We start from the raw sequence: 21,099 nt of genomic DNA on the forward strand, positions 1-21,099 counted from the left end.
AGAATTTTCGGTCCTATGCATCTGTTACAAAGTAGTATATTTTTTAGGTCACCCATCCAGACACTAACCCTGCCGGACAGGGCTTAATTTCAGTGAACTTGTGAATTACAAAGCCGTCAAACGCTCAGTGTGGTCAAAAGAAGTTGTGAGTTAACTTGAAAATGATCAACAAGTCAGCCTAGAAGTCAATGTTTCTCGATTCGCTTTTGTTTTCTTCATTGAATCTTTCTGGGTTTAGTAATTTGCTAGTAACCACGTGTCTTCTCAGGGGGCAATAAAGCTACGACTTCTACCATGGCACTACAATGATATACAATACCAAAACAATATCGTGTACTATGAGAGCTGCATATTACGCAAAGACAACTTGAATCTCCTGGAAGACAAAACGCAGCTCAGTTTACAATAAGGAATGAAGAGCAATGTTACTGCATTACCACACGTACCCACTGCGTGCCTATTTTTCCTAAAGAGTACAGGAATTTTTTCTTTCTGACAAATGATGAATAGGCTGGTAGCCACCAGGTTTTTAACCTCAGAAAAAGATCTGTTTCGTTGTATGAACATGTGAGCCAAAGGGCCTCTTCTGGCACGACTTCTGGGTGACCCTTTAAATGGTCTTAATGAACCCAGACTTGAAAAAATTGACTGGAACGCAGCAGTTCACTACCACCAAACTCAGTCCCTTCTGTTTTTGAGAAACAAGTACCACAGGCAACCCAGTGTACGCTAATGGAGCGTCTAGTTAGAAACATCGTGTGCAACGATTCGATTTGGAAAGATAGAGCGTGCTGAACCGAATTTGCTTTCAAAAAGAGAGGTATTCAAATGAGTACCAAAGTTATTGATTCGGCCAATCCCAACGGACGTTAAATATCAAATTAGCCAATCATAACGCAAAGCTAAGACATGCTGCCGGCGCTATAGGCGCGGGAAAAAGCGAGGAGCAAGTTACAATACTATTGGCAGGAAACTCTTGGACCAATCACCGATTGTAGCAATGCAATCGCACAATGACTTTTGACACTTAACTTAAGATTAAAAGGTTTGAAACCTTAAAACTTTATAAAACAATCTACCTTGAGATAAAATTTATAATTTAAGCAGTGAAGGTTAAATTTTCAAGTTTCAAGACAGTGTGCACACCAGCCATTTGCAGTGAAAATTCAAACTCAGAAAAAACAAAAAACTCACATGGAATTTCTCACAATTATTTCTTACAAATGCAAATTAAATTAGTATTGGGAAGATATCCGGTTCCACACAATCTTATGGTTATTAAAATGTGACCATAACTAAGACAAAAAACCCTTTGTTTCTGTAGCCAATAAGGCTCTGGTTGGTATATTTACATTATTTCACCAACCATAATATTATCTTCTCTGTTGCACAGCTAAAGGCAACCCTGAGTTATTGATGACAACACAAACAAATTTGTCTTGATTGTTAATACGTCTCTACGAGCTTAAGAGCTTTAGGATTTTAGACTTCTCTTTTCAATAATTTGAGCTTCATATCACTACAAACTATGCAGAATCATGAAAATCACTGACTGTACAAATGCACTGTACCTGGTTGTCACAAGAGACAAGTCAGCACTTGACTGGGGAGAAAGATCTATTATACTACAAGGTCTTCCTACTTTTGCAACACTCCATAATCTATTTCTCGCATTAGCTCAATTATTACTGCTTGTTATAGCATTTTGAGGAGTTCCCTCCATGAGAAGATAAACTAAAAATATCATAAAACCTAAGAAAAGGAAAATAGCCAGAACAAATTGAATGTGAGCAGCAACCATACTCGACTCTTCTTTTGTGGGTTGGGGAGGCTTTTTAACAGCAACCTTTTCTGCAGAATCCATTTGGTCAAGGCCGTTTGTCGTTTCATGCTTGTTTTCATTAAGCACTTGATTGGTATCTTGCTGTTTGACAGTGTTTATTGTCACTCTTTTTCTGGGCGTTGACTTTGCAGGTGTAGATTTGTAAGATGGAGGAGGAATCTTGAGGGGTGTAGTATCCTCAAGGTCTGCAAAAAACGTTTTTACAAATGACTGCAAAATTGTTGCACGCTCATTGGTTAATTTTTATTGTCAATGAGTGGACAGACACATAAGCTAGCTACTTTGACAATGTTATGACGAAATTTATGATCAATAACAGGACAGACGCATGAAAAACTGACATCAATTTGTTAATTTAACAGTAAAAAGAAAAGGGGTAGAGATTGTACCTTGGATAGAGAATTCACATTCTGCCAGGGAGGACCCAGTCTCAATTCTTGAGGTGATAGTGACTAGTGGACCAAATTTGCTTTAGTTCTTGACCTCCCCCCTTAGGATTTCCCCTGGCTCTCTGGCCTTCCACCCTTAAAAACTACTGGTAACACAAAGTTGATAACAGCTGAATCTGGTATTTCCTTTTGCTTTCATTAAATAATGACTCCTGAACTGTGCTTTGTCATCAATGTGTTGAATAATTATAAAACCATAATTATCCTCCTCAATCTTGCAGTATATCGCCTGATTTTAGCCCACTCGGCCTACGGCCTCGTCGGCTACGTATTAGGTGGATATTTACTTCGCCGCTTCGTGGCTCAGTAAGTATCCACCACTAGCCACCTCCACTTCGGTAAATAGTTGTTAATTATTAACAGGGTTGTGTGTGCTATTGCATGGGTCTGTTCAAGTTGTAATATTAGTAAAATTGATTTGACTTTCATGTAAGGCCTCTTTCCCAAGAGTTCATTACATTCTAGTGAACTCGTAAGCTATAACATTTACCTTTCTGGTAATAGCGACCGCTGCGTCGCAGTCCTTCAACTGCAGGTGTTTCGATCTCCTCTGCAGATGCATTGTTGGTGTCACTACCATCGGAGTAATCTTCATATTCCCTTCTCATTGGTGTTGGTGGCAGCGACACTTTCTTCTGCTTCGGCGAGAGTTTGCTGCTTGGTGCTGGAGCAGGACGCGCTTGCAGTTCCTCAGCCAGCAACTCAGCTGTAGTTGACAAATGAGAAGCAAAAAATTCAGGTTTAACCCATTGACGAGTAAAATACTAAGTCTGGCCGGTTTAGGCCAGTTTGGACATCAAAGGGGTAACTCATTAACACCTGAAATCCCCCCTCCTTCATTGACAAGTAAAATTGTCTGGCGTTAGAGTAAATCCCTCTTACTAACCAAGTTTGAGTAATGTAAGATACGGACCAAGTTTTTTCCTGTTGATTTATAGCCCCAGTGAGAAGTGCACGGGCCATAAATCAACGGGAAAAAAAAAGGATCCATAACTTACCATACAGAGCGAGAAAATGAGGTTAGTAAGATATTTATTATAGATTCTGAGGTTAATCCGGCATGCGGGCAAAGAAACTCATTGAAGTCAAGCGAAAGGTTCAACTGCTACAAAGATTGCCGTGTCAAAATCCGGAAAGCTAAATCTTCTTGGCTGTTTGAAATAGTTGCTCCCAAGATTCAAACAGTATTTACAGTTACAAGTTTATGTAGCAGAAACTATGGGCAGCCATCACCGCCAAAAATAAAAGCCTTGTAAACCGTTAAGACTAAACCGGATTAGTCTAACTGTCTTTTGTAGAACGGCTGCCCATAAGAAACGACATGAAAAACTTGCGTAATGTACTGTAGAATATGGCAATGCACATACTATCTGAGAGATATAATGAACTCTGTAAGTCTCACTCCTAGGTCAATGGGTTATTAAAAGAGGACAGTTATTGAGTGGAGGTAGTCAGAGATTATTATACAATGCCAAGGCCAATTTATTCAATACAACCAAATTATTTGGCAAATTATTGCTTTAGTGTGCACAAGAAGACTGCCACATCAGCAAACAAAAATAATGTTCTTCCATTCCTAAATTTGTTCATGCGGAAAATGCATGAAAAAAATGTGTATTTTTTTTCAATGCTTTGGATTGGTCAGTGTTTCCTTGCTTTCATTCAAATCTCCACTTTCATCTAATTTTCAGCATACACACAAGGGAGCCTCTATGTTCTCCTTGTGTGTGTGTGTGTTCTGCACTTTTTAAAATTCTTTTACACCAGTCTGGATGTTACTAACAATATTGCAAGTTGGATTCCACCCCTGTGTATCCAACAGTACATGTGCAGGTATTTGTGGCACGGCACAACAATCTGATGTCATGGTCAAGGCCTGAAGAGCATCCCTTTATCTCATTGATGTTTACCTCTTCAAAAAACAAATTTTATGATTATGTTATTAATCGAGCATTCCAGAAAGTTCTTCAATGGAAAGAGTGCAACAACATGTATCATTCTGAACAGTTCACTTTGGGGATAGAGGCAGTTGCAGTGCATCTCTGTATATTTTCCCATATCTATTCAGGCTTATTTTTTCAACTGGCCACTTGTATTCTGACTCACAGTTGAACTAGATACTAATGCGGGAGATATATTTCGCCTCAACAACACCCCCTTCCCCCACTTCCCCCAGTGCGGCCCAGTGGTTAGGGCGCTTGCCTTGAGATCCGGAGATCCCGGGTTCAAGACCTGCTCTGACCACTCGCTGAATTTGTTCCTGGTAGTCCCTGGTGCAACTTCCCAGCTGCACTTGTAAATAGCCAACTGGTTTGCCTCCGGCCAGTTGGGATTCTTAACAGTTGTTGTTGTTGTGTTCTGTTGTTTCGTTGATTGTTTCATTGGCCCTGAAAAGCCCCTATGGGGAGCGGTCAATTAAGTATGTAATGTAATGTAATGTAATTCCATGCTTGTTCCAGTAGCTGCTTGCTACTGTGTCAGGTGGTTCCTATTTATCAAGTTGCTTTTAGAGCTTGAATTGTGAATTATAGATCTATTGTTTTTTTTTTTGTATAATAAGCTCAATAATGCACCCATTTTGATTGGTTCTCACCTATGAACTATTAGAGACAGACACATAGCTGACCTCATCATCAAAAACTTTGTAAGTCTTTATTAAAGAAAACAAAATAGATTCCATTTTGCCATGCATCTGTCCAGAAACAGATCACAGAAAACATCAAAATGTGGTAAGATAAGCGACACTTAAGGCAGCCACTTTTTTGTTCTTTCTACATTTTGATGTCATCTGTGATCTACTGAACAGACCCAGGGTAACATGGAATCTATTTCTTAAATATACTTAATTTGCTTCTTATCCTTAGCTTACAGTGTATGTCAAATATATGATGAATGACAAAGATGTATGATTTCTTGATATATCCAAACAGACTTACCAAGCTTCTTTTGATACAGTGGCCTTGTTGTGCCTGTGATTGGACCCACTGTGGCACCAAAGGATTTAAGCTGTCTCGCCAGATCGCCATCGGACAAAGCAGCCACATCAAATGGAAGGCCACTTTTCACTCTTTTATTGATAACTATCTTCTGTGGCTTTTGATGAAGCTTCTATTGCAACAAAAAGTAATCAGCTTTTTCTATGTAAAAAAGAAATGCAGTGTGAAAGGACGAGAGAGGATCCTCACATTCCTCAAGCCTTAGCTATGTGACCCAGGGAGTGCTTCCCTCTTTCTTACACATAGTTTCCCTAGAAACTCCTGACAACTGAGAAACAATCCCTTACACTGAATGGAAATTGTTTCCACTCCATAACACCATGATGCAATACCAGAAATCACATGAAGGGTGGGTCAGTGAGGAACTTAACCACTTTCCAATGGAAAAGCAAAATAATTACTTGCTCAGCGTGGTTCAGCGGCAGTGTTCGACACTTACTTTCTTACTAATTTGCCCTTTGGGAAACCAGTTTTGTTTTTTCGCTTGCCCACCTTCTAAAACCCTGTTGCACCTTAAAACTCAAAAGAGGTTTGTAAAAAGTCAATTTTTGTGTAAAATGTGTCCATGAGTGTTCTAGTAGCCTTCACAGTTTTGCTTTGACATGCAGAAGCATAAGGGACTTTCCTTTTACAATGTAAGACATCAAGGGAGATTCCTTGAGTATCTCTCTGAGATTAAGCAAGTTTTGAATTAAATGCCATTTGTCCAATAGTATGTTATTTAAGCCTTTCAAAGCTGGTTGAAATTGCGTGACAAAAGGTAGAATTTTCTTGTGCGTTATTTGGCCGTGTGAAACCTGGGTTCCATTGTGACAAACCTTCTTTTCGCGTGGAGAAAGATGGCGGCTGCGAACATATTCCTCCTTCCAATCTGTTTTGAGGTTTTTACCAATATATTTTTAACAGAAAAATAAATGACAGCAAAGAGATGTAAGGTTGTTTATTTTCTTATTGTGTTTGTTCGTTCCGCAAAATATTAGTCGAACAAAAATTCTGATTGCCTGATCAGGCATTAGTCTTAGAGTTGTTTTACTTGCCCATGGATATATCAGGCAGGCGTTAGTGTCAAACACTGGTTGGCGAGTCCAATTGTCCAGTGATAGAGTAAAACCTACGAGTGTCACTCTTAGCAGGGAAAGGATTGTGAGCCCTTCGGCTCTTTAGGGTTTGCTTACAGTTACTCAGTGCTTTCAGTACGTTTTGAAGTAGGCGGCTGGGAAAGTAAAGTAGATGGCTGTGGAAGCAAGCGCCAAAGGCCTGAGCCTCTAGGGGGGCCTGGGAGCATGCTTGCCCAGAAAATTTTTAAATCTACAAGCTTGGAATTGCCATTTCCAGCATTTTCCAACATGTATTTCCCTCTTAAAGGGAACGAAAGTTAGGCATTAAAACACTAAAGTTATAGTCATTTATAACAGAAAATTAATGGTTGGCTAGTAAGGCAAGTAAAGCAATTTTATTTTCATGCTAGAGAATGGTGGAAAAACGCCTGGCCTGGTTGTTCGAAAGCCGATTAACTTAATCCAGGATTAGCGTAAACCTTTGTTTCACGTTTTCAACTGTTTGGTGAAAGTTTCTTTTGCTTATTTTTGCTTTTCAAAGGTGACTTCTTCTAATGTAAAGTTTTGCCGAATATCAGCGCTGAAGAGCATTTGAGAGACGAGAAATAAACTCTTTGGTTAATTTTTAATCTGGGATTAGTGTTAATCAGCTTTTGAGCAACCGGCCCTGCACAGTAAAACTTTCAAATGGTTGTGCAAAATACAGTAGGAGCAAAGTACCCGGCGGTCTATCACCAGTAGCTGCCTTCTATTGAAACCTCTGCTTACTAGCAGTAAAATCATCTAGTGTTGGACTAAGTAATATTGAAGTATGTATGTTGTGTGGGCTGCAATGAACCACAAAGGTGTGTGTTTCTTTAATATCCATTAGCAAATTGCCCATAATTTGACTTTCATGCACTTATCAACACATTTCCACATGGATACAAAACTCGTCTCATGTCATTTTAATGCATGACAATCACAAAAACTTCAAGGAATTTAAGCCTCACTTGTAAGCTAGCTGTGGATTCACAAATTTATTGAATTTTCTCAAAACACCTTGGATGCACAACTTCTTAAAGGCTATGTACAATTTATTCTTTTCGTCAAGTCTCATTCATTGACAAAAATTATGCAAAACTTGCATTCCCAGACATTTTCTTGAGAATTTTATTTACCATAATTTGTCCTCCTGTAATCAAAATGTATCTTTAAAGCTAAATGTGTAATACCAAGTATTTTATATATATCTTGATCTGCACAAGACTAAAGTGGTCTTTAATATATCAGCTGGGATATTCTTAAAAAGTTACTTCTTATTCTCTTTAAATGAAAAATACGAATTTTCAACGGGTTAAGGAATAAGCTATATTCATTTTGTCTCATCTACATGTATTTTGTCTAATTTATTGTCAAATTTTAGATCGCTCTGCAAATAATAACATTAGATGAAACAGAATTGTACCATAATGAGCTTAAAATAACCAGTTTCATCCTCCAAGAAAAAGCTACACAGCAAGAAAGACACTTCACAGAATTTGTGCACACGAAGTCTAAATAACGGATCGACTCTTCAGCCATGATTACTTTAAACTGATGTGTCAAGGAATCAAAGCAAATCACCCTGGACATCATCGCCTTACCTGATCTGCTTGAGACGGCATTTTTAAAATGACAAGTGCCTAAGCCTGCAGTAAATAATAAACAGGCTATGTTTCCTTCTAAACAGTGGAAACGCTAACAGCAGCCATTGAAATGGGAAGACTGAAGAATAGCAGAAAACGACAAGATCGAGGAATCCCCAAATTAAATGTAAGATAATACTATCATTAAAACATTTTTGCACGTCTTAAGAATATTTTTTTGGAGGAATGTTTCCAAATTGATGTTAATTCGAAACAACAAAGGATGCACCTGCTGCAATCGCTGAAAACAACAAATCACAGCAAGTTTTGAAGCTTTTTGAATGTGCTAAACTCAACCGCCAAACCCGCAAACGCCAACTAAATTACCAGTTCTAGAAATCAAAATAATACAATTCAAAACGTTGAAATATTAAATATAGCATCAGAATTAATTAACATTGGGGGAATGGGGAGATCTAAGCATAGATACCTCGTTGGATCCCATCGGAGATGACTGCAAAACTTCTTCCGATTCGTCCGAAGAAAATTCTTCCTCATTTTGAGAAGTCAACTTTTGCAAAGAGGTCAACATAAAAAGCTTTTCGCTGCTCGGTTTTCGGCAGTGGTATGCCATTGGCTTTAAGAGCAGTCTTTAGCTTTTCCTTTGTCAGTAAATGTGGAGTGTTTGAGAATGATGACATTCCGAAAAAATGCCGTTAAATTTCAATAAAATGTTTCAGAAGGAAACTTTGCAAAGTCGCGCCATCCGACATGATGGAATGCGCATACGTAGTACTCTAAACCGCTGGAGTACATATCCACGTGCTCGCACAAGATGGCGGACTAATCTGCGGAAATTTTATCAAGGTTTTATATTGCTCAGATATGGCTCTTCCTCCGGCAAAGGAAGGCGATAAAACGCTGGTAGTTTCTCGTTTATCAGGTGAGAAGTTTCACTTATTCCTGCTTTTGAATAATACGAAGGTATGCCCATGAACTTTGTACGGATGTGAGTAGGAAATAGCTGAAACGAAAAGCTCATTATTTAAAATAGTTCTGAACGACAACATGGTTTCATTTTAGCATAAACTATCTATAGACAAGCCATGTAACATTTAGTGGACTTATTCTCTTAATTTTTCCCCTTAATTGTGTTTGAATGTTCGTGTATACAATATATGCAGCGAGTTTAAATTACTTTGTAAATTATGCGCATTTAACTTTTTTAGTAAATTCTAGGTGTGCATACTTTGATATAAACCTATAGCCAGTAAGCTAGAAAGTATTAACAATGCTATCTTTGCTGGAAGCACACATATATTAATTAATTTTAATAATCTATAATGTTTTCATTGATTGATTGAGTCATCCATTGATTGGCTGATTCAGTAATTTTACGAATATTAATTAGGTAGTGATGATTTAATCTCTAAGACAATCCATGCCACTGGGACAGTTGACTAATTTACAAGGCGATACTGTAGAGCATGCCTATGGTCTTCTAACTGTGAAGTCCTCCTGGTTCCAAATTTTTGAGCATGGCTAGACATCATGATCCACTTAAATCAGTTCTCACTCACTCCCTAATTCTTACCTACCTACCTATCTGTCTGTCTGTCTAACATTCAATGGAATGAAAATAACTTTCATGAACAATATTAACTTATTGTGACATTTTATAAAGGAAAGTGCTTTCTTTGATTTATGACCCAGCCTTTGTATTCATTTTAAAGCATATATATGTTTTTTTATATCACAGCACCATCTTCTCTGCAAATTGAGCCTGTTGGTCGGTGGTTTGAAGCAAACCTACGACGAAGGCAGCAGGGATTTTTCTCTCATCACTCTAGTTCAAGTTCAAATTCCAGTGCTGCCTCCGAAGGAAGTTTTTCTTCTGATGAAGAAGATGAAGACTATCTTGTAACCCTGGACCCTTCTGAGTGGAAGGTTTGTGTTATTGATTTTAATCTTGGTAAAGCAGCCTGTTATTTAAGGCTTAATTAATGTAATGTTTGAGTGGCATTCCTTGCACTGGGACTATACAGTGTAGAGGCGCGTCTCCCGGGTGCCAGATAGGGGACCCCTCCCTTACAAGGGTTGCACCCGAATAATACGGAATAGGGCAGCCGCAGACCAACATAGCCTTGGAGAGGGACATCTTCTCACCTGCTGTAACCAAGACAGCATGGGCACCGTCATCATGTGAAGGCGATGGAAATGGCTCAGACATGTGACGAGAAGAGAGCCAGGCAATATCTCCCGCACAGCACTCCACTGGACACCAGAGGGGAAGCAGAAATGAGGGAGACCCAAGAACACTTGGCGTCAAACTGTAGAAGGGGAACTCAAGACCCGCCATCACACCTGGAGGACTGTTCAGATGTTGGCCCAGAACGGAGTGGGGTACCTATGTTGCTGCCCTACATGCCAACCGGCTTAATGGGCATGAGTGAGTGTGAGTGAGTGATGCGCGATATTCTTAGCAGATCGTTTTTGAAATGGCGGGCAGAGTTCACAAAGTCCCCAATCATTTATGATCAGTAAGAGTTACTGTTAATGTCTTTCATTTTATCTCTCAGATAATATGTGGGCTGTGATTGGCTAAATTAGCGGGCCGTATTCTACAGTACGGCCCGTTAAATTTAAAATGTTGAGAAAACATTATCTAGCAAGTTTTTCATGTCGTTTCTGGTACATAAACTTTAAAAACCCATTTGAATCTTGCAAGCAACTATTTCAAACAGCCAAGAAGATTTGTAGTTTTTTTTGGATTTTGACATGGCAATCTTTGTGGCAGTTGAACCTTCCGCTTGACTTCAACTAGTTTCCTTGCCTGTGTGCTGGATTAACTAACTCTTTTAGTAAGAGGTATGTATTTTCCTGAATAATATCTACAAGTGACAAGTGGCAACCTTTGGATGTGGGGTGGGGTGGGTCAATAATATTGATGTAGCCCTCACAAGCACAAATTATCCACAGTAAAAAAAAATGATTAAGTCTGATATAGTGAAATGTTGGTTTTTGGAAAAAAGAAAAGACAGGGAAAACCTGTTGAAAATCCTCTTGGAGCAAAGTAGAAAACTAAGGCACATCACACTGAGTTCAGGATTGAACGGTCCCTGTTGCATGTGGAACGTTTATAGAAGGCCTGTTGTATCATGAGGGGGCAAAACCTGCTTCTTCGTACATTTTTTCAGTTACTTTATCATGGAGTAGTGTTGTGACTTTCAAAATGACAACAGCTATTTTGCTTACTGTATTTTTTTTACAGCAACAAGATCATTACAAGGTTCTTGGACTTGGAAAACTCCGATACAAGGCATCATTTGGAGACATAAAAAAAGCATGTAGGTTTACTAAGACTATTTTTGTTATTAATTAATGCTGAACCTCCCGCCCATTGACAAATAAAATAGTCAAATTAAATGTCCAGAACAATACTTTTCCAGAGTGAAATCTTGGAAATGTGGGTACTGTTTTACATGTACCTTGTGAGGTGTCAAATTATTTGTTATTTAACAATTATTCGCCAAAGGCGAAGTGATTCTCGGTGAATATTCACCGACAATCACTGAGCCTGAGGCGAATGATTGTTTTAGTATAAATACACAGGTGATTATTTCAAAAAAGAGAAAAAAAAAAACGTTTCAACGCGAAATCATCTTCACTTACAGTGGCAAAACGACTACTGGCAGCCGTTTTGCGAGCCAATGAGAGCGCGCGATTTTGTATAATCACCTGTGTATTTATACTAATACCGAATATCCAAACATCTGGAAAGTTTTGTTCCTTTGGTCAGTTTCCACTTGGGCCCCAGTTTCTCCTCTATTTAATTTGATATTTTGGCATGAAACTCTTTTATTTAGCTTATATTTTGCTTATTATCCAGCTGATCAGAGAAAGCCTTTAACTGGGGTTTATAATCAATTGGAAAATGCCTATAGTGGCGTTGAATTCATCAGCAGTTTTTGAAGACGTAGAGTTTGTGCAATGTTAAGTACTTGAGAAGAAGGGTTAGGGAATACTTACTGACATTTATCGTGTCCAGGATGCATGTCATTATCATGCTTTAGATTTCTGAAGTTCTTGTGACAAGTAGCTCTTTATGCATCCGCTTTCAATTTGCTTTTTAGTCCGAAAAAAAGTACTGAAACATCACCCAGACAAGAAATCGTCACAGCCCAATGCTAAAGACAGCAAGCTTTGTGAGCAGAGTCTGTTTGCTTGTATAACAATTGCCAATGACATTTTAAGCAACAAGGCAAAACGGCGAGCTTATGACAGTGTGGATCCACACTTTGATGATTCGATTCCTTCAGTCAATGCAAACTCAAAAAGTAATTTTATAGATGTTTTTGGTCCTGTATTTGAAAGAAATGCAAGGTATGTATTTTCAGTATTTCATGTCATGTTAGTTTTCAAATGAATACAATTTTTTTTTAGACAAAGCCCAACACCCCAAAAATTAAAAAAAAAGATGTGGAACATTTTTTTAATAAACAAGTTGGATGTGGATGTGTCAGTGCCATTTACAATGATTTACTTACGTGCAGAAAGAGAAACCAGGTTTGCATTTAGTAGAGATGCTGATCATTATATTGCTTGGCAGTCAAATTAGAGGGGAAAGCACAGTATAAAATTGTAATGTAACAGGGTTGAAATGTATGGAAGAGCAGGGAAAACGCCACTTGCAACATGGCAACCAGAATACGACTAATTTAATATTCAAATTTTGTCAATAACGACTGGCAACTAGTACCAGGACTGCTTGTCATGCACCACAGAAAGTGAGTAGGCTGTACTGTAGATGCAACCTGCAAAATTTAGCGTCCATACAGCATCTACAAGATGAGATAAAGCATTATCCTCTTACAATGTAGAGGTGAGATAAAGCATTATCCTCTTACAATGTAGACATGTACTACACTTTATTTGAAACATGAATCTGATTTGTTTTTGCAGATGGTCTAAACATCAACCTGCCCCTTCATTAGGAAATTATGACTCCAACTTTGAAGAAGTTGATAATTTTTATAGTTTTTGGTAAGCGGCAATTGCTTTTGTTGCAAAGATACATGTTGAAATTTGAAATACACCATTTTCAGTTTAAACGGAAATTCTTGATGGTGGTTGACACCAGTAGATCTATCCTCAGTTTTTTTTTTTTTTTTAAGTTCCTTTAATAGCTTCTTGTCTTTCTTTTCACAGGTATAATTTTGAGTCATGGAGAGAGTTTTCTTACCTTGACGAGGAAGAGAAAGAGAAAGGAGAAAAGTAAGAATATTTTGAAGTTTCAATACACTGTATCTCAAAAGTAAAACAGGGTTCTCATTAAGTGCCGGCAGCCGGCTAAAAAACCGGCTACTTTAAATTTAGAGCCGTCTACTTTTCGGTCATAAACTTGCTATAAACAAGTGGCACTCGCTTCTCCCGCCGCCTACTTTTATATTTAAGCCGTCCACTCCAAAACTTATTGAGAACCCTGGTAAAAGAAAAATATCTATTGCGTTATTGTAATTAGCATGTCAGGTCCTCAACCTTGAACAATAAGCTTACTATTTGCAAATGAATGTGTTATTCATTACAGATTAATTTAATTATCGACAGTACACCACAGTCAAATCAAGCCCCCTAAAGACTAGGCCATGCTATAAGCTCATATTGGCTATTGTAAAGAGTAAGATGAATGTCAATTCAAATTATAGTCCCTTGTTAGAACATACAATAAATGTAACTTTGCATTTCTCGTTGTGGCGACCTCTCTGTCCCCATAGTCTAGTATCTCAACCTCCCCAAGTAAAAAAATAACCCACCCCATCCAGAGCATCACTTTACTGCAATCCATGTTGTTATTTCTGTGTTGTATTTGACAGCCGCGACGAGAGAAGATGGATCGAAAAACAAAACAAAGCAATGAGACAAAAAAGAAAAAAAGAGGAAATAACTCGGATAAGAAATTTAGTGGGTGAGTTACTGAAACAAGGAGCTTTTTGCTCTGACAAAGGCTTAACCCTTTTTCATCTTCCTGTGGTACTCAATTGACTTTACCAACTCACTTCATAATAGGGACCTTTAGATTCTAGGACGAGGACGAGAACGAGTTTTGACTGTCCGTTTTTAGCGAAAATACTTAGAAAATTTATAGCTCGGACGATTCTTACTCTTTGTTAGCAGTATAGGTTGCTCAGTTATTCTTATTGCTGGTAACTAAGCCTTTTTGCCGCTCGAAAAATGCCCAAACTCCTACCGTGTTGTTGACTTGTTTTGATACGACGACATTTTTTGCAAAACCTCTTACTAAAATGACGACGGTATCAAGTATTTCCCGCCAAAATGACGCTGGTTTGCGCGCGCTCGCTGTTACCCTATGAGAAAATCTCGTCCTAGAATCTAAAGGTCCTTAGGATAGGGTCTTTGGCCAATCACTAGCCTGGGACAAGGGGGACCTGCTCCCGCAAGGGACCCCAGGTCCCCCAACGACCTGGGAAGGGAAGGGGCGGTCCACCGCTAGGCTCGCTTCGCTCGCCAATGTTTTTTTTCGCTACGTTTCTTTTCGCTCCACTATCCCAACTACTCCAACTGCGGAACCTGGTCCCGGGTTATCCAATCACAACTGTCGCCCACAATCAAATGAGCCAATCAAATGGAAATTAAGTACATGCACGCGGCCCAAGCGCGGGAATGATCACGTGCAAAAAAGACAAAAAACGACTGAGCTAATCAAAGGAGTTTTGTGTATCCCGCTGTTGGCGCGGCAAAATGCGTACGAGCACTTTTTATTTTATTCTGATTGGCTTGGAATGTGGCGCAAGATTATTGGCCAGTCATGAGTTGTACTCACGCTTGTACCAAGAGCACTCCGATTTTTAAGCGCAAGGGTTAAGGATTTGTAATTTGTTTCCCGCACAGATAATGCCTATGCTTGTGACTCAAGAATAAAAAGGTTTAAAGATGAAGAGAAAGAAAGAAAACTCGCAGAAAAGAAAGCGAAAGAAGAAGCTGCTCGGTTGGCGGCGGAGGAAAAAGAACGGGTGAGTACATGTAATATATGAGTCATTAAAGGGTGGAAGTAATTAAAGGGCAAAGTCTTAGATGGGAGACAGGGAATATAAGAGAGGGTTGGTTAAACTTATCAAAAAGACATGAAAATGTAGGAGAAAACCGGTAGGGCTTGTATACCAGCGGGACCTGGGGGCCCGTTTCTCGAAAGTCCCGAAACTTTTCGGGCCATTTTCGGGTGTCTCAATTCCCTCTGTATCTCAAGAAGGGAGATGATTTAAGTCGTGAAACTTCACACTCATTTTGCTTTTTGTTACCTTGAAATCGTGTTAAAAGATCGGCTTTCCTGAACAAGTGATTGGCAGGTTCACAAATGGCTTTTTCGGGCCCGGAAAGTTTTCGGGACTTTCGAGAAACGGGCCCTTGGGACGGAGCAGCACTCGTTCAGTACTTTAAATAATTATCTAAACACAAGGTGCTGAGTTTGTTCTTTTGATAGCAAAGACTTGAAGAGCTGGAAAATGAACGGAAACTGAAAGAAAAAGAAGAGCAAGAGGCGAAGAAACAGGTCAGAATCCGTTTATCCCTTTTATTTAGGAAGGAAGAAAAAACCTTTAATGTTTCCGTTGCTGTTTTGCTTAACTCCTGAATTTTTTGTTGTAGGCGCAGGCCGCCAAAGAGGAGAAGACGAGAATCAAGAACCTGATGAAGAAGGAAAGAAAAACAGTGCGAACTATAATTAAGGTAAAATGGAATCTTCGTAAGTCTTGATTGTTTAATTAAGGCGGCTGCATAAATGAGGCTCGAGCTGCTTACATTTTGTAGACGTCTCAAATTGTCTTTCTAACGCTTATTCCACCAACGCCACCAAAAGAGTAAATGTGGTTATTTATAGGCAAAGTTGACTTGGAAAGGACTGCTAGTTAGCTGTTATTGACATTTGCGTATGACCCGTCACTGTTGTTTGCTCGAGGTTTGCCGCCTGTGTTTTTGCTTTTACCCCACCCATCCTCCCCTGAGGGCAAGAAATGGTAAATATTAGTTTTTTTCCGCTGTGAAGACAGTGTGACGGTTGCTGAAGTTGACTTGTGGCTAGGTTGCCATGGTTACCTCTTGCCAGTTGCCTGGTTTGCTGTATGGCGCCCTCCCTCCAATCAAGTATTGACAAGTTAATTCAAGCAAATTCTTAGCCTTACGAGGACACTTTGTGAAGCCTACACTTAGTGGCGGGAGTTGTATTTTTAAGCTGTATCAGATATATGGTAAGACTTAACCTCAAAGTCGGACATTTTCGGTCACATGTGATTTCGTTCCTTTTTCCTTTGATAGAATTACGATTACTTCGTCACGGACGAAGAGACAAGAATCCGAGAAATGGAAGTCATTGACCGGTTACTTGATATAATTTCTCTCGAAAGGTAAACAATATGAAGATTGATCTCAGTTTTTCTTATTTCTTGACAACAGAGCTCAGACCATGTACAATCTTTTCCGCTTTATGTGATTTAGTTTGCAGTCGTTCAGGGAAGGTCTCGAAAACGCGGATTCAATGGACGGAGCTAAGTTAATATACGAGAAACAGGTAACGATATTTTACGACTTGAGTTATAAGCATGTTGGGCTAAGTCGTCACACGACCATTCCTCACCAGCAGGAGAAAGATCGCCGGAAGGCACGCATTACAAACTGTGTACAAAGACTTAACCTTTGACTCCCAGGAGTGATCAGTAGGTAAATTCTCCTCACAATTTCAATGAAATGTCAGTAGGATAGGTATTGAGAATCGAGAATGTTATCAGCTAGCTTAAGAGGTGATATCTTGATATGACACCAAATTCTCTTGACAACCCAACAAAGAAATCTGTGGTACTAGTTAGGAGAATAAACGTTTCGATCTTGGGGAAGAAAAGGTTAAGCCCCAGTAGTGTCTGCCCAACATGTTTTAAGAACGCGGATCTTTAATGATCGTTCAACCGCTCCTCTTAGCTTTGCATTGAAACTTTAAAGGGGCTAGGTCACGCAATTTTAGGCAATTTCAGCACTGATCGAATGGTCATAGAATTAACTAAAATATCAAAATAACTGTTCAAAACTATAGAAGAACTCTATCAAAACACAGGGAAGCCAAGAAGGGACATGGATGGACAAAACTGGAGAGGATTGAAATGGATAGAATTTGGGTAAATTTGAAAAACGTCGGCCCACCTTTTTTCAACTTTATATCAGTCTATATCAAAATGTCATTTACACAGCTGGAAAATCATTCTCAGTTGTTATGTGGGCGCGATTTTGCAAATGAAAGACTCTTGCTCTGCCAAATTGACGTTTAGAGCTCCTAATTAACAAAATTAAACAAAATTACCTAAAATAGAGTGACCTAGCCCCTTTAAGGGCCGGTTACCTGAAGGAAGGTTAATTTAGACCGCAGTTTTTCAACAATTGTTTTATCTCAAGAACTTTCTAAAAGTCAGTCTCTCAACGTAGACAATTTGGTTTTCTGATTTTGTCTTTCCGTTATGACGGTGCTTTTGACAATATACAGGATGTGCTTTGATTGGCCGAAATTAAGATGACTCATAACGCAGTTTTTATTAGCATTTTAAAAAGACAAGTCCTGAATTATACTTTTTCCGTTTGATGCTTATCAAACACTTTTATCCACGTTATAATATCAGAACAATGAATAATGAAGTGAATGTATATTTGAAGAAGGATCACTTCTCCCACTTCGACAGTGGTTAATATCCTTAACAAGTTCTTCGTTTTGACGTGACTTCACTTTAGCCACGTTTGTGTCCCTATACAGTCCAGGATTGCAATAAATGAGATGCATCTCAATTTTGTAAATGTCTTCGAGAGTCCTGTTAAATCCAAGCGTCAACTCGTATTTACAACACCAGAGCTAAGGCTGGTGATGGCAGGTGTTATCAGTATGTCACGGTTTTCGTGCCTCTTTTTTGTTTCTTTACAAAGGAGAATACTTTTTCACGTCTGTATTTCTAGACACAGTTGATGTGTCAAAGTTGAGAATCGTGTAAGAGGAGAGTCCATGTAAATATCATTGCTGTCAATCCTGGACATACCTGTGTCCCAGACAAAGAGATGGCGACCTTTTGGGTGTTTCAAACTACTCCTCTGGGAATTTAATACTATTCTTATGCATTGTTTTTGTGAAAACATGGGCTCTGATCACGTAAGTGAACAGGCCTTTCTCAAAAGGACCCAAAGGACTGAAAACTTTTGTTTTGCGCCCCTGAACTCGCTTCCAAACACATCAACTAGAGGCTTGGGGTACGAACTCTATTGTCTTTGACCAAAATGGACCTCCGAGTGACAAAGGTCCATGTGGGGCTTAGACGTTTTTTAGCCACGGACAGCAACCGGAAGTGATCTGTTTTCCCTTTTCTTCGCACAATTACATTTATATTGCTAAGTATCTTTTGTCCATTAGATTTGATAAGTTTAAAAATCTGGAAGAAACAGATGTCCAGGCATGGGATGTTTTCATTTCCAGTTGCCTTTGGCGGCTCAAAAACAGATTTTGAAAGTGTGTTTGCTTAACACCTGATTGTCAAAATTTTCCAGCTTTGATTTTTATCCAAAGGCCGTTTACTCTGAGTGTAACTTTTGGATTTCACGGTGCGTCATTACTCACGTTGAAAACTGACCGATTGAACCTCAGAGGGTTGGATCCAGGGAAAAGTGACGTAACTGACTCAAAAGCTTAAAATTTCAGCGTTTGAATGCAGCTTATTATGTATGGAAAACGCGAGTTTAAAAGTCGGAAAACCCAAAACTCCTGTGCTGCATATTAATTCTGTGGAGTACACACGCTTTGCAATCTTAAACTAGTGAGCCTTTGACGTCATTTTTACTTCGATCCAGCTCTCTCAAGAACTTAAAGTTAGTAATGGCGGACCATTATATCGGAAAATTCTAGTTAAAATAAACAGGTTTCTTTTGAAATCAAGGCTTAAAACTTTGGTCGCTTAATGTTTAGTTAACATATTTTTGAAATCCAGAGAAAAACAAGGTTTTTATTCCCAGGAACACTTTAATTGGAGGCGACAATTGCAGACGAGTTCTTGTTACCTTTTTAAAATCATAGATGCAACCGATGAGAGAGAAAATGCGACAGGAAGCGACAGTCGAGACTAAGGAGACAACAAAAAGTAAAGATAGCGACGAAATCAGTGATGACTGGACCGAAGATCAGACACAACTGCTAATAAAAGCCGTTAACTTGTTTCCCGCTGGAACAGCATCAAGGTATAACTGGAAGCGACACCGTTTTTTTCATCTCTCCTTTTAAAGGCGAGTCCAAGCGCGAAACGTTCATGATAGTAATAAGTGTTTTTGTGCATGTGTGTCATGAGTGAAAAACTAAGTTTGACCTTCTCCCTCCCTCCCCCACCCCACCGGCAATTTCATTTCCAAAACGTGAAAAAGCATGAAAACTTGTGTGAATCAACTTGGTTGATTGTTAAGTCAATTGAACGCCACAGAGAGACTGAAAACCCGAGTATTCGTGCGTTAGCTCTTCATCAATTCGTTCTGACATTGGTGGTCAGTTCACCTCTATCCTGGGGCCCGTTTCTGCAAAGTCCCGAAACTTTACGGGCCATTTTCGAGTGTCACAATTCCCTCTGTATCTCAAGAACGGAGAGGATTTGAGTGGTCAAATTTTACACTCAGTTTGCCTTTTTTAAAGTTGAAAACATATTAAAAGATCGGCTTTCCTGAACAAGCGGATGGCAGGTTCACAAAAGGCTTTTCGGGCCCGAAACGTTTTCGGGACTTTCGAGAAACGGGCCCCTGAACTCAGATGATACAACAAAAAACTTGCTTGCTTTACTAGAGCAGTTTACAAATGACTTTCGAAAGTAATTACGCGATTTCAATTGCTCTTCTTAGTGATTGGATTAAAGATCTCGCGCCAGTTTATCAACCAATGAAAACCAAAACCAATGGCGACTTGCACGTGCGATTTTTCCCGCGCTTTGAGCAAGTTACATGGAATTTGCTGCGAATTTGGATTGGTTCATTGCGCTGTTTGCGCCTGCTGTGATTGGTCGAAGTAATTACTTTGTAACTGTTTTACGACACTCAATTGAAAACCCCTCTAACCTCAAGATGCAGCACATTACTTCCCTTGTAGGACTGAGTACCGTTCAGAAAACCGTCTTACAGGGACCCAAGGAATCGACCGTGGGTACTACTTACTCGGGAAGATTGTGCCCCGGAAGAGCGCCACTGTAACTAAAACTGCGCTTCCGTCGAATCTGGTAGTCATTTCATGGTTTCTTAAGGGACAATTTTCCCTTGGAATAGCGAAGATTGTAATTCGAGATTCTCGGCGCAAACATATCACAGACATTGGTGGCGTTTGCGTTGGTACTTTAATCAGTTTTATTCACCTTAGAAAATTCTCGATTTTAAGCTAATGGAAGCGCGCGTACCCACGGGTCTCCATACCCCGTCCCTTTCCTGTTGTTAAGTTTTATCTATGAATACAACCGGTGTAAACTCCGGTGTTGGGATTTGTTTTAATCACCTGGCTGTGGTGCAATCTTGCCCTCATCCCTGACTTGTAATTCTCTTTATTCCGTTTAGGTGGAAAGTGATTTCAGATTACGTCAATATGCACGCCAAGACGGGAACTTTACGGGATTCAAAACTTGTCATAAAGAAAGTGAAAAACTTGAAGAAACTGGGTCAGTGAACCATTCTCATGATAGGGAATTTAAGCACCAGACATAAGCGACCCTCAGATTGGAGTATGAGAAGGCATGTACTAAAACCAGGAACACACGGGAACACTCCGGAACACCCTGGAAGTAACCCAAAACCCTCAATTTGGCTAACCCTAGGCCTAGCTAGGCCTTAAGTTGGTTTTTAGGCCTAGGGTTAGCCAAATTGAGGGCTAACCCTAACTTCCAGGATGTTCCGGAGTGTTCCGGATCTAAAAACCAACTTAAGGCCTATCTAGGCCTAGGATTAGCCAAATTGAGGGTTTGGGTTTACTTCCACGCGCATTCCGAAAACTTTCGTTCTTTAAATGTAATGCGCGTGCCCAGTACAGAAAACTCGTACCCCAATCTGAAGGTCGCTCGGTCCTCGGGTTTGCTTCAAATCACATCTTTAGCG

General features: G+C 39.5%; 2 protein-coding genes across 2 annotated transcripts in view; one reads left to right on the top strand and one right to left on the bottom strand.

The window, feature by feature from the left end:
- Nucleotides 1–1,190: 1,190 nt before the first annotated feature.
- On the bottom strand, nucleotides 1,191–8,731 carry LOC138056530 (lamina-associated polypeptide 2-like). The gene is given in 5 exon segments (XM_068902347.1): nucleotides 1,191–2,028; nucleotides 2,783–2,998; nucleotides 5,229–5,400; nucleotides 8,444–8,534; nucleotides 8,536–8,731. Coding segments are annotated over 5 exon segments (948 nt in total). The 5' UTR covers nucleotides 8,655–8,731; the 3' UTR covers nucleotides 1,191–1,678.
- Nucleotides 8,732–8,751: 20 nt separating this feature from the next.
- The window catches only part of LOC138056528 (dnaJ homolog subfamily C member 2-like), a 16,527-nt gene continuing 4,179 nt past the window's right edge, over nucleotides 8,752–21,099 (top strand). The window contains exons 1-14 of the mRNA XM_068902345.1: nucleotides 8,752–8,896; nucleotides 9,713–9,900; nucleotides 11,225–11,300; nucleotides 12,087–12,336; nucleotides 12,916–12,996; nucleotides 13,162–13,227; nucleotides 13,827–13,918; nucleotides 14,863–14,984; nucleotides 15,452–15,520; nucleotides 15,616–15,696; nucleotides 16,282–16,370; nucleotides 16,462–16,534; nucleotides 19,061–19,221; nucleotides 20,566–20,666. Coding sequence (XP_068758446.1) covers nucleotides 8,839–8,896; nucleotides 9,713–9,900; nucleotides 11,225–11,300; nucleotides 12,087–12,336; nucleotides 12,916–12,996; nucleotides 13,162–13,227; nucleotides 13,827–13,918; nucleotides 14,863–14,984; nucleotides 15,452–15,520; nucleotides 15,616–15,696; nucleotides 16,282–16,370; nucleotides 16,462–16,534; nucleotides 19,061–19,221; nucleotides 20,566–20,666 — 1,507 coding nt within the window. The 5' untranslated portion in view covers nucleotides 8,752–8,838. The remainder of the gene's footprint in view (nucleotides 8,897–9,712; nucleotides 9,901–11,224; nucleotides 11,301–12,086; nucleotides 12,337–12,915; nucleotides 12,997–13,161; nucleotides 13,228–13,826; nucleotides 13,919–14,862; nucleotides 14,985–15,451; nucleotides 15,521–15,615; nucleotides 15,697–16,281; nucleotides 16,371–16,461; nucleotides 16,535–19,060; nucleotides 19,222–20,565; nucleotides 20,667–21,099) is intronic.

The sequence above is a fragment of the Montipora capricornis genome, chromosome 7 (assembly GCF_036669925.1).
Source record: "Montipora capricornis isolate CH-2021 chromosome 7, ASM3666992v2, whole genome shotgun sequence".
Taxonomy (NCBI): domain Eukaryota; kingdom Metazoa; phylum Cnidaria; class Anthozoa; order Scleractinia; family Acroporidae; genus Montipora; species Montipora capricornis.